Source organism: Chelonoidis abingdonii, chromosome 26 (assembly GCF_003597395.2).
Source record: "Chelonoidis abingdonii isolate Lonesome George chromosome 26, CheloAbing_2.0, whole genome shotgun sequence".
NCBI lineage: Eukaryota > Metazoa > Chordata > Testudines > Testudinidae > Chelonoidis > Chelonoidis abingdonii.
In genome coordinates, this window is record NC_133794.1 from 10,179,076 (window position 1) to 10,192,316 (window position 13,241).

General features: G+C 56.7%; 1 protein-coding gene across 2 annotated transcripts; it reads right to left on the minus strand.

The window, feature by feature from the left end:
* Positions 1–3,460: 3,460 nt before the first annotated feature.
* TAC3 (tachykinin precursor 3) lies at positions 3,461–13,164 on the minus strand. 2 transcript variants are annotated; one of them, XM_032785485.2, is made up of 8 exons: positions 13,054–13,164; positions 10,901–11,017; positions 10,529–10,681; positions 7,853–7,961; positions 7,635–7,664; positions 6,972–7,025; positions 6,536–6,610; positions 3,461–4,477 (listed from the first exon to the last, which is right to left on the minus strand). In XM_032785485.2, exons 3-7 carry the CDS (start codon positions 10,640–10,642, stop codon positions 6,537–6,539), a joined length of 381 nt encoding a protein of 126 aa, XP_032641376.1. In that variant the 5' UTR covers positions 10,643–10,681; positions 10,901–11,017; positions 13,054–13,164; the 3' UTR covers positions 3,461–4,477; position 6,536. The 2 variants fall into 2 exon arrangements, with proteins under 2 accessions (XP_032641376.1, XP_032641377.1); XM_032785486.2 differs by lacking the exon at positions 10,901–11,017.
* Between the last annotated feature and the right edge of the window lie 77 nt (positions 13,165–13,241).

Here is a 13,241-nt window from a genome sequence, read left to right on the forward strand (position 1 = left end):
CAGGCCAATGGAGGTGGCGGGAAGCGATGGCCAGAATTCCAGTTCTGAAGGCAGAGCCACCGGCAGCAGCACTGCAGAAGTAACGGTGGCATGGTATGGTATTGCCACCCTTACTTCTGCACTGCTGATGGCGGGGCACTGCCTTCAGAGATGGGTGTCCAGCCAACAGCCGCTGCTTTCCAGCCGTCCAGCTCTGAAGGCAGCACAGAAGTAAGGGTGTCAATACCATAACCCGCCAAAATAACCTTGTGACCCCCCTGGAACTCCCTTTTGGGTCAGGATGCCAAATTTGAGAAATCCAGGTCTCCCCCCATGAAATATGCAGCAGCGCAGAACTAAGGGTAGCAGTACCACAACCCACCCTACAATAACCTTGAGACCTCGCCCCCAAACTCCTTTTTGTGTCAGGACCCCTACAATTTTAACACCATGAAAATTCAGATTTAAATTGCTGAAATCATGAAATTTTTAAAATCCTATGACTGTGAAATTGACCAAAATGGACTGTGAAATTGGTAGGCCCTACGAATACCCGCTTGGAAAGCCTCTATCACACTGCTGGTGCTATGGAAACAATGTATGCTTAAAACTTCCTGAAGAGAGAACAGAACCCAGAACTCTTCCCTCAGGGCTTGCCTCCCACAAGCCACGTGGCAGGCAGGAGGAGTGGGGGGAAGGGGCGGGGACAGGGGAGCTGGGAGGCGGGGCTGGGGGCAGGAGGAGTAGGGGGAAGGAACGGGAGTGGGGAGAGCTGAGGGAAGTTGTGGGGGCAGGTGATGGGGGTCGAGGCTCGAATCAAGTGACGAGGGAGCACTCAGGTGATGGAGTAGGGTCTGGTGTGGGGTTTGGGGAAGCTGGGGCCGGGGCAGTGAGGAAGGAGTGGGGGGTCAGGTATTGGAGAGGGAGGGGGGGTCAGGGAGCTGGGGGCAGTCAGGCCGGGGTCACCTGAGAGGAGGATCTGCAGAGGGTGCAGTGCCCCCCTGTGCCCCCCAACCACAAAGCAAGCTGGGGACACTAGGGGGTGGGATGGAGCCTGGGGAACATGGGGCAGGAGGACAATTGGGCCCTGGAGAACACGCAAGTAAGGGCCAGCAGGTGAGCGAGGGCCTGCTGAGGCAGGAACACCTTAAGGCTGCGGTGGGGGGCAGAGCTCCTGGCAGGGGGTGTCTGGGGATCACTGCCAGAACCAGCTGCCTTTTTGCACCAGTCCTCCTGCTGCCAGGTGCTTCGGCCTGGGCCCCCTCACACAGCCCGGGGCGGAGCAGAGCAATGGGCCAGGGAGGAGAAAGCACGCCCGGCCTCTGTCAAGAGTTGCCAACCCTCCAGGTTTCGCCTGGAGTCTCCCAGAATCGGCATTGATCTCCCGGTGACTGCTGGAAGCAATCCGGGAGACTGAGCACCCTGCCGTGTCATTCACGCACTTTGACTGCCTCTGCCGTCCTCCGGTCAGCGTTTCGCCCGGTTTTGCTGACTGGGTCCATCTGAAAACACCCGCACGGAACCACTTGCATAGCTCCTGGCAGCATCTAAAGCAGTTTGACTTCTGGACCATCTGAGTCACATGAGACCCCAACTAGCAGCCAAAGCGGGTGAGCCAGAAAAGACCCTGGACTTGCCCTGAGCTGGACACTAGATATGTGCCTTTGGCAAATCCCACCTTTCAGACGAGTCGCTGGCCAGTTCTCACAGCATTCTGGTGTCAGAGCTGCGGGAGGAACCAAATTCGCAAGAGGGCAGCGTGGTTGCATCAGACAAGCCCACGGTGCCCGCTAACAGCAACTGGAGGGCTTATCTGAGTCTGTCTGTCAGCACTAACTGTACCTGCCTCCCACTCCAGAGGGAAACCTGGATCTTAAAATGCAACGCATCTCTGATTTCTTCTCGCGCAGGGCCGTGGGAGGCTGAGCCTGAGGCCAGTGTCCTGCTAAACGACTCTTACTGTGGATCTGAATTTTGTATTGTTTAGGCTTTTGGTAGTTAACTGCTTCTGCACTGCACACCTGTGAGCATCATGATGCAGCCACAGGGAGCATCCCATGGTGACAGGTGTTTTAGGTGTTCCTCCGGTTGGACAGAGGGGCCGAAAATCCACCCTTGTGGCGTCTAGAATTTACTCTGGCTCCTTGACAACCGTGCTCAAGGTAAAGATGACGGAGCAAGTTCTGTACTCCGTTCCCCGCTCTTTGGGAGCAAAAGTCACAGAAAGCACCCTTTTGACATCAAGGAATCTCCACAGTGGGCATGCAGCTGGCTCCCACGCACTCTGACCCGGAACCAGGGCACAGAATCCTGGAGCCACAGCCGGCTCCCTTGGCCCTGCTATTGCAAGGAGGAAGAGAACATGGCTTGATTGTTCTTACCGCTGGTGCTACTAACCCCCCACTTCCCCCCAGATCCAGCTGGGATCTGCAACAGAGAAAGATTCTGTCATGGGAATTGCGCCGATGCGTCTTCTGCTGATGCCCAAGTGGGAATCCATTCCCTCTCCCCGCATTGCATCAGTGACACAAATCAATGACTCAGACACAACAGGAGCCTGTCTAAAGAGGTGCTGCTTTCCCAGGCGTTGTTCGTACCCTAATTACAGCTGTAATTACAGCAGTGAAGGGATTAAATGATGGCCTGCGGCCATTTCTATTCGCCACTCTGCTAATAAAATTCACCCTGGCTCTGAACTTTCCAGGATCACCTCTTAGCTGATTAGAGAGAAAGGACAGTTTGAAAGAGTGGGGGAGTGAAACCGAAAGGTCTGGGCCAGAGTCCCGCTCAGTCAGCGAGTTAGCAAAATGGGCAGAAAAAAGGCAGCTTGTGAACTTCCAGGAGATGCATCTTAAAGGCTTTCCTGAAACGGCCAATGTTTATGCATCCGGGAAATGTTACGGACGGATACCAGTCGACTAAGGGGACGGTATAAACATCAGGCAGGGTTGAGATCAAGACTACGGCCTAGTGCGCTGGACTGGGAGCTACAACTCCTAACTTTGCTAGACGCTAAGAAGCATGGACTCAGTAGAGACAGACTGATGGCTCGTTACAACCCTCTGTAACCCCCCCACCCTTTGAATGACCTCTCACAATATGTGTTAGCTGTTTATGCTTAACAATCTGTCCCACCTTGCAATGAGCCGCTGTGACACTCCGAGGACCTTTCCCAGCCCTGAAGAAGAGCTTTGTGCAGCTCGAGGTTGGTCCCATATTGCTTCCCCCACCTTGTCTCGGTACAATGCCAGGCAAACAAGCAAAGGCCCCTTTTCGGATCCACACAGTCACATTTTCAAGCTGGCCCCTCGCTGCAAGTAACCAGCGAGTCCGCCCTGCCTAGGGTGACCAGATGTCCCGATTTTATAGGGTCAGCCCCGATTATTGGGTCTTTATCTTATATAGACTCCTATTACCCCCCACCCCCGTCCTGGTTTTTCACCTTTGCTGTCTGGTCACCTTAGCCCTGCCCCTCGCCACTTTCCTGTCAAAATAGAGATGCCTCCGCCACACGGTTTCAACAGCAGATTTTGACAAGAAAAAAAGTTTAATTGCAAACGTTCTGCCCAGCTCTCTAGAGTAACCAGGCGGGATTTTTTGGTTGTTACCTCCGAGGCTGGGATTCCACATTGATGGACAACATTGCAAGAAGCTCGGGAAGGTACCTAGTTACTAACGCATGGGAGAAGGGAGAAAGGCCAGGCTTGAGTTTCAAGTCCAGGACTGGGCATTAGGACATCTGGATTCTAGTCCCAGCTCTGCTCCTCACTGGACTTTGGGCAAATCACCTGACCTCTCTGTGCCGAGGAGCATAGGAATTGCGGGGCTGGATCAGACCTGTGGGCCTCCTCGCCCAGTATCCTGTCTCTGGCAGTGGCCAGCGCCAGAGGCTAGAGAGGAAGGCGTAGGAACCCTGAACTGCATTGATGCCTTGCATAGCACAAACCTGGTCTTTTATAGTTAGAAATCAGAGTAAGCCCTGAAGCACAAGGCTTAATACCCCTGCTCCCACCTGGAGAACATTTCCCTCTGCAAAGGAGTGTTCTGAGGCATGGGGCAGGGCTTAGCTTTTCATTCTGTGTCCATCCAGTGCCCAGCACGGTGGTATCCTGGACACGTGACTGGGGCTTCAGCAAAAAACCCAATCCTAGGAAACATCAGGCAAAGCAGCTGAGAGACAGGGCAGCTCATAAGTGAAAATCGTGGTGTTATTGACTAGTCAAGGATGTTTTTAATCTACGCCACAAAGGGAGTTCTGCTGGCTGCGCGGGGTGTCTGCGATCGGTGCACACGGAGGGGCAGGGGCATTACTCTATTTCCAAAGAGCGAGCACTAGCATTAGGACGAGGCGCAGGCTGGAATGGGACAGGGAGGAGAGTTCTCCACGACACAGCAGGAGGGTTCCCGTTCAGTTGAGAGTGCGGTGGGCTTTGGAGAGCGGCTTCGTCTCAGTTTCTCGAGGCGCTGCAGACGCTTTGCTTGTCCCCGGCGTGGGCACCTGCAGGAAAGAAGGAGGAAGCCTGCGGCACGTTGGATCCTTCCACCCTGGAGTGGCGCAGCTAGGAATAAGTCTTGGGAGAGCTGGAAAAGCCTGGCTAAGTCGATTAGATGCATTAGCCTCCTTCCCTGCCCCCGGAAGCCAGTTCTCCCACTCCTTTCCCAGCAACGGTGAGCTTGGTATATACGAACCACCTTTCTATAATGTAAAATCATCCACAAATTGTACACATGTGAATAACACCCCCCACCCCCGAGCACGTGGGGAAAGACACAGCCCAGGGCTGGAGTGGAAGACCCGACGACGGGAGACAGCGGGTGTAGATGTGGTACTGGACTCATCTGCATGCGGGGAAAGTGCCTTTCACAAATTTGCTCTTCTCCTCCATTTCCTAAAATTGCACCGCAATTATCATTAAGGCTCGGCACGAAGAGAGGCCCGCCAGCTCCTGGCCTCATTACGCAGCCATCGCCGGGATGCAAATCACCAGCTAATAAATTCGTAATAGCAGAATAAGTGCCGTGTAATCAGCTGGTTAGGGGGATTACAGCTATTTATGTCCCGTAATCCAGCCTGCCGTGTGCTAACACGCACAGGGTCAGGGCTCTGCTCAGTGCATGAGCGGGTAAGAGCGAGCGCAGGACCATCAATGGAGTCTTCGATCTGTAATTAAAGACCCCATATAGGTATTTAAGGGCTAATGCACGAGGCGAAGCGTGACCCTTCAGGACGGTTTGCTCAGGCGACTGCGGTTTGGCAAACCTCATATTCTCAGCAGTAATCACTCCAGCGGTCATGAAACTAGACCGGAGTAGGCAGCTCCCGGCCTGGTGTGCGGGGACGGTAGGTCTTGCGTGGAGACGGATCCCATTCCCCAACAGCTGGCTAATACAGCACCTTAGCAGGAGGCACTAGCAGGACCTGATGTCCCACAGGGCTGAGTTGAGACTATGGGATGTGACGGGGAGGGTGGTGGTCAGCCCCTCTGTAGTATGAAGCCAAATACCAAGCTTCAAGTTGGGCACAGAGCAGGCCTTCTGGGCTCCACGCCACACAGGGGACCATTGTAACCCCAAGCTACGGATCCTCCTCCAGCCGAAGTTCTCAGCTGTCCCCGTAACGTGAGCCCAGGAATGAGCAGAAAAATGTTCATTGATTCCAAGGCCAGAAGGGGCCATTGTGATCAACTAATCTGACTCCCAGAGGGCCGGGGGCCATGGTCCCAGCACTTTTTACCAGCCGTAAGGGCGAACGATGCGGGGAGGGAGCAGAAAGGAGTGAGCAGGGGATGGGGTTTGGGGGGAAGAAATGGCGCAGGAACGGGGCTCTGGGAGGGGGGGCAGTGCAGGGATGGGGCCTTGGGGAAAGGGAGTGGGCCTCCCCCCACACTTTTAAGGAGCTACAGCCGCTCCTGTCTGACGCAGGGGAGAGAACTGCCCTGCCTTAATTCCCCTCCTCGGTAAAATTGTGCACCTTGTAACCAGTCAGAACTTGTCTAGCCCTTGGGTCTCAGAGGCGCCGCGACATGCTGAATACATCCCTTCTGGATCAAAGCAATGGGGCTCAGCTGGAGAGGGGACCTTTGCCACTCACCGTCTGAACCTCCTGGGGTGAAACTTGCAAAGCTCACTGGAGCCAGGATGGCCAGTCTGTGGTGCTAGGATCTCCCCCTTATTGTCCCAGAAGCAAGTGGCATTGGCCACCTCAGCCCGGCACAGTAGCTCTCTGGTTGGACTCAGAAGAGGTGAAGGATTCGGACTCTCAGGGTGGCAAAAAACTGGCAATTCAGCTGGCCTGTAGCCCAGCCTCTCAGCCGAGCGCCATTCGCGAGCGGCCCCTGAGGTTCGGGTAACACACTCCCACGTTCCCCTGCTAGAGGCCCAAGCTGCAGTGAGACTTGGGGCTGCTTTTCTCAACCTCGCCAGGCCCAGGAAAAAGGAGGACACAGCACCAGGCCCGGGCCAGTGGCACATGCACAAGCTGCAGGCGTGTGAGCGTGAGCCTGCGGGCGTCGCATGGGAAGGGGAGCTAACAGACCCGGGCCCCCGCTGCCCTCACCTCATTCTGCATTTGGGGGATATTTGAGGTCGCCAAAGCCAGCGGAAGTCTCCTTGTTCCCGTGTGTGGGGTCATCTAGGATTAAACAGTGGGGCAGAGATGCAGTCAGTTCCTTCCCAGGTCCGTTCTCCCAGCCGGGACAGCCCCCGCCCACTTCTCAGCCCCTCCTGGATCGGTCAACCCGTTCCACCCCCGTTGTGTCACCGGAGTGGGGGCACAGTGGCCAGAGCTGGAAGCACTGGGCCTGGGGCAGCCTGTCCTGCTCTACAGATGTAGGATCTCCGGTAGGGGCATCAAGGCCTCTCCCCTCAGCGGGCGGGCGGGCGCGTGGACACTTGACAGCGGTGGGAACAGGTGTCCTGGGGCTTCCGGATGGCGCCTTGTCACACAACCCCCCCTCCACCCTTCAAGCTGGCCTCACACGGACCCCACTTACCGGGCTCCAGGGTCCTTTTTCCCATGAGGCCGACAAAGAAGTCGTGCATGTCCCCTGCAGAAAGACAAGGGGATCAGCAGCGCGGGTGCCCCTAGCTGAGGCAGCCTGGCAGGCCGGGGCAGCGGGGAAGGGAAGTGATGCCACCCAAGGCTTTTCATCTGGGTCATCTTTGCCAAAGCACTTTCTGGGTCCAGATCCGCGCCCCTGAGACGCCTCGGGCCCAGATCCCAGACTTGCTGGGCGCCCGGCTGCTCCCATGAGCGCAGCTGGCACAGCAGGAGTGTGGCGTTTGCTGAGAAGCCTCAGGCTGGGCACACAGCAAGGGAGGTGCTGGCTGAAACCGAGCAGGGCGGCACACAGGAGCAAACCTCCCATGCGTGGCGGCCGGCGCACTGGGGCAAGGACGGCCCTGGCCGATCCAAGACTCAACCCGGGGCCAAGTGCAGACAAGACCTAACCGTGGCCCTGGGAAGCCTGGGCTGCCTGAGGCTTTGGCTGGCTTTCAAGGGCAGGTCCCGTTTACACCCCAGTCCGTGGCAGTGACGCCTGCCTTGATTGCTGTGTGAATCAGGAGTGGAGCGGGGGTGGGGAGAGGCCAGGGCGTCCCCCAGATGGACAGGGCAGCGACCCCGGTGCCAGGGAAGAGGGGAAAATGGGACTTACGTTTCTGAGAGGGGATGGGCATCTTGGGACCTGGAAGAGAGAAGTGTGGAGGGGGGCGGTCAGTGGTGCTGGGGGTGGGGGGCAGCAATCAACCTCACCCCCCACCCACTTTTGCTGCTCTCTCCCTATCTCCCGCCTGATAGCAACTCCCCCCTCCGGTCCCTTCTAGTCTCCCCCCATTAGTTTTCTCAGGGCGGGGGATGGGGCCGGGCACTCACGGGCATCGTCCTTGCCCACCAGCTGCAGCAGCGCCTCGTAGGAGACCCGATGGCCATCGTAGAGTCTCTTGAGCAGGGCCGTGGGCAGCTGGTAGAGGTCTGAGCTCGGCTGCGGGAAAGACGGAGAGAGGCCGGCGTGAGCCCCAAATGCAGTGGGGCTGAGGGGCCAGGCAGGTGGGGAGAGGCCACTCTAGGGACGAGGGACAGTGCCACCCGCCCTGATGCCTCCTCTGCTCCTGCCAGCCCTGGCACCTGCGGCCCTGAGCCACACCCGGCGTTCTGCCCACCCTGCGCTGGCCTCATCATGCTGCAGCCGTGCTCCCGGGGCCGGATACCGCCAAGATTTTGGCAGCGTGAGGGTGTCGCCAACTGTGGGGTGTCAGCGACGGCTCCCAAGCCCCCCACCCCCCAGCTCCCCATTACAGGTCCGAGGGGGTGGACACCCCAGCCCAGCAGGATCTCCCCACGGAGAGGTCATCACATTTGCATCAAACGCCACTCGGCCCCCAACCCCGGCCTGTCAGGAGACGCCTGATCGCCGTGCCAAGCCAGCGTGAAACCAGCCAGCCCCCGGCTAGCCCAGCCCTGGAATTTGCTTGAGCTCTGGCCACCGTCCCCGTCCATCTGCTGCCAAGTCTCTAGGCTGAGCTCCCCCTAACTCATCTCACTGATGTCCTAACCAGCCGGACTCCCGAGGGTGAGGGGTGTCTCCGGCATTAACCCCTGCACTCCTGGGGCTAATCGCAAAGCAGGCCCTGGCAGCCCTACATAAGCTTCCCTGCTGCGGGATTTCCCCGGGGGGGTGGGGGCAGAAATCAACCAGCAGCTCCCCTGAGGAGTCTGCTCTTGGAGCCAGGGTCGGGGTAGTTAGGGGGGCAGGGCTCTGAGCCGTGCACAGACACCACACAGCTCGGTGCAGGTTCAGTGGGGGCCCCGGCTCATCCCCCCTCCCCAGCTGGCAGGAGAGTCAAGTACCCAGAAGGAACAGGCAATTTGCCAGCAAAATCCTCACTGCCCTGCAAATCATGGGGGGGCGGGTGTGTGTGTGCTTGGGGGGGCCGTTAACCCTTAGGAAGCCAAGTGCTTTTAGTGAGTGGGAGATGCTATCCCAGTTCTCCCCCACCCTTGCTTTGCCAGGGCCCCCCAATCCCGACCGCAGTCCCCACCCCGACCTTGCTACAACAGTAGCTAGCCCTGGCAGCGCCCCGCTAGAGCAAACCCACCCCCAGCATGAGTCCCCCCACCCCCACCCCGGCTCCATCATTCCAGCTGCTTTTCTGTCCACAGTGGTAGCAATCTAGTGCCCAAAGATGTTCCTTATTGCCAAGCCCATTGGAAAAGCCAGCCCCCATTTGTGTCTCGTTCCAGCCACCGCTTGCTCACTTGGGGAGAGGAGCAATTTACGGAGAGAAAGAAACACAAAAACCCACCCCAGACAAAGTGAGGGAAATGGGCCTGAAGCGCCCGCCCCAGAGAGAATCGCTGGCAAATGGCCCCGCGCGGCCCTGCAAAAAGCAGCCTCCTGAGGCCGGGGGTCTTAGCCAAGGGGTTCACAGAGCTCCAGTTGGCGGGGGAGGGGGGAAGAGGGGCTGTTGGGAAGTAATTTGCATACTGCAGAGCCACCGCGGAGGTACTCTGGCCCCCGCCGGGAGCAAATTCCCCGCCTTTGCACACCCCGGATTTGCACGCACCGAGGGTGACCAGATTGCAAGTGCAAAAAGTCTAGACACTTTTTTTATAGGGATAGTTGTGTATATAAGACACCACCCCTAAGATTGGGACAGCTGGTTGCCCTACGTGCCATTGACTCCCCATTGCTGCGGACACAGACAAAGCTCATGATCCACCTCACCCCGCTTAACCCTGAGGTGCTACTTGTGTGTGGGGATGTGGCCTAAGGGAGTTAGGTGCCGAAGTCCCCTTCTAACCCAATGGAAAAAAGGTGTTTAAGTCTCTTAGGGTCTGGACCTTGCTGGTGGTTTGAGGCGGGACCCTAGGATGGGCTGAGCTGGATGAAAAGCTTTGTGGGGGTTGCTGGCTGCAGCCTCTCCCAGTGGGAACGCCTGAGCTCTGGGGGACTCTGGGAATATGGTCCGTCATGGCCAGCTCCCCAGCACGACTCCAGCCCACGCTGGCAGAACTGCCACGGGCCTGGCATCCCGTAGCCCCTCCGTGAAACGGCATGGGTGTGTTTCCCAGACAGGAATGGAAACGGTTTGGATTTGTCCCCAATTTGCAGAGTGACCGTCTTTCTCCAAAACACGCCGTAGGCGATGGAGTTAAATAGGGCTGAGCAAACGGCAGCAAACAAATCCCACCACAAGAACTTCAAACACCTGGAATGAAAAGAAACCCAAACTCCCTTCCACTCGCAGGGCAGAGGAAGTGAGAGCTGATTAACTAATGCTCCCCACCCGGCTAGATCACTAATTCCCCCGCAGAGTTTCCCAGCGGGAGACCGTCTGAATTCTAATGTAAAAAAACCACACACAGTTGTCCGGGAAAGCCCCAAACGCAGGCACAATACCAAATTTTACCCCCCTTTTGGCCACCGACCCACAGCATCAAGGTGGGAGGCGAGTCAGTGAAACCTCTCACGTTCCTTTGCCCCTGGGGGCAGCCACATGGACTCAGATGTCTTCACACCCCAGCCAGCCCCGCTTCCTCCCTCTCTACCTTCGTCTGGATCCCGCTGCTCGTCTGTTGCTCCTGGGTCCCTTCGCAGTAGGTGTGACACAGCTTGGCCACCGCTAAGGACAGCAGCACCATCAGCACCAGGGGGCTTTTCATTTTCCTCTTCCGAGGGCTGGGCCGGGGCTGATGGCCGATCTAAGGAACGAGAGAAACAAAGGTGGTTGCGGGCTAAAGGAGGAGGCGTTTCCCAACCAGAACAAGGTTGGATTCGTTCTCAGCATTAGTAGCGAGGAGGCGGGACTGCATTCTAGTCCCTTCTCTGCCACCGGCCTGCCAGCCGACCTCAGGACAAGTCACGGCCCCTGTTCGGTGCCTCAGTTTCCCCATCCGTACAACTGGGATCACGCTACCCACCTGCCTTGGCCCAGTGCTTGGAGCTCCCCAGGTGCGGCACGTAAGAGCGAAGAGCCTCTACTCACGCTTGGCCGTGGAAACGCTTGCAAATGGGAGTGAGTGTTATATAATCGAGCCCTAGAAGGCAAACCAGCTTGTGCGAGGGGCACGCAGGAGACATGGAGAGGAGCAAATACAGGGGCTAAAGCAGAACGTGTAGGGATAGGTAAGATTGGTGCAAGGCGTGCGTCTCACTAGTGCAGGGAGGTTCACACTAGACCCAGTGCCCTAATGCCTAAGACAGCTCCCCATCCAGGTAGGGAAGTCATCAAATAACCCCCTTTCCAAAGCCTGTTCCAGTTCATCACTCGGCTCCTGGACTCTGACTCGGGGAGGAAATCAGATTGCCGAGTGCCATCCATCCGCCATCCCCACCGGCCAGGGCAAGGGCTGGCTCTCCTCCCCAGAATTTCAGACAGATCCAGGTTGGATTTTAAGCCATTTTTGCCTGACAAGCCTGAAAAATAAAGTCTCAACTTTGGAAGGGGAAAAAAAAAAGCAAATGTCATTAAAGCGAAGGAACAGAACGTGCTGGGAATTTGGAGGAAAAGCCCAAGACAGTCAGAGTAACTTAGTGACCTAGACTTATTTCTTTCCTGTGCAAGCCATGGGAAATTATCTTTTCAGCCCGGCAAAATCTCCTCTCTTGCACCGAGGCGGGAGAAAAACAGTAGAAGCTGGAAAAAATTACCGCCAGCAATTCAGAGTGGGAAAATGCCTCTCCCGCTGATGTGATTTGTACAAGATTGGATTTGGTTTTGCTGATGAGGTGCCAGTCACCACTTGTCTATTGGCATCACCGGTCTGGGACTGATCTCGATTCTCCGGGCTATTCAGCTCACTGGAGCTGAATTTACACCCCGCCACACACACCCCTCACCAGCTAATCAAGTCTGTTAGCTGAAGTGCACATTGCATGTCACCCAGCAAAAGCCACCACGGGAAGGGGGCAAAAACCTTCACCCTTGGAAATCTCTCGGCCCTAATGAGACGCACTTGCATAAGGAACTCGGAGCCAGAGAGTCAGGAAGGGGCCAGCCTGCCCGGCGGGCAGCCCCCGTTTGCTCCTGCCAGCCTCTCCAGGACACCGCAGCGTTTTGCAAAGTTTGCTGGAGGTTGGCACAGAGGAAGCAGCCAGGAGGGAGTGTGAGGGAAAGGGGACGCTTTGCCTTTATTTGGGGAGGGGAGACACATCATTAAACAGCGCTGAGATGGCACACACATATGCCCAGGCACGGTAATGCCCACACATCTGATTGCCCGTGTCATGCTTCTCCTGCCCGCTTACAGTCACACGCACTCACAAACCCAGATCCACTGACATACACATGTGCGAACACACTCGCTCACAGTCACACGCACTCACAAATCCAGATCCACTGATGCACATGCATACAAACACACTCGCTCACAGTCACACTCACAAACCCGGATCCCCTGACACACACACATGCAAACACACTCACAGTCACACACACCAACAAACCCAATTTCACGGATGCACACACATGCAAACACACTCGCTCACAGTCACAGGCACTCACAAATCCAGATCCACTGTCGCACACGCATACAAACACACTCACTCACATTCATATGCATTCACAAACCCGGATCCACTGATGCACACGTGCAAACACACTCGCTCACATTCATACACTCACAAACCCGGATGCACACGCATGCAAACACACTCGCTCACATTCACACGTACTCACAGACCTGATCAAACTCCCAGCTCCACTGACACACACACGTGCAAGCACACACACACTCACACATGACAGCCACAAGGCCCCATCTCTTTTCACAGCAACTGAATGGTGGTGCTGAGATCCCCCAAAGGAACAAAGAACGCCCCCAAGCTGAGTGGATCTTTTAACCTTTGCCCCTATTTTGAACCCTTTTCTAATCCCCCCTCTCCTCTGGTTTCTTTTGCTCCCCAGATCAGACCGTTCTCAGCAGCTTCACCAACTTTTCCATCTCGTTTTTTTCCAAGCTTGGATTTGGCTTAAAAAGAAACAAAACTGAACAAAAAGCCAGGCAATCCCACCAACAAGCCACAGGAACGCCCTGCCACCCCCACGGCCCATGCCCCAGGGACGGCCACGTACCTGCCCAGGCTCCTAGCTGGTGCCGGGGGGTGGGTGGGGGGTCCCTCCGTGCAGCGCTCAGCGGTGGCTGCGTTCCCGGGCTGCTCTCAGACGCTGAGCAGCCTCCAGTCACCGTAATGAACAGTCCTGCACTGCCGGCTCAGCTGGGTTTAATAGGGGGCTGGGGCTAGGCTGGGGGGGAGACGGAG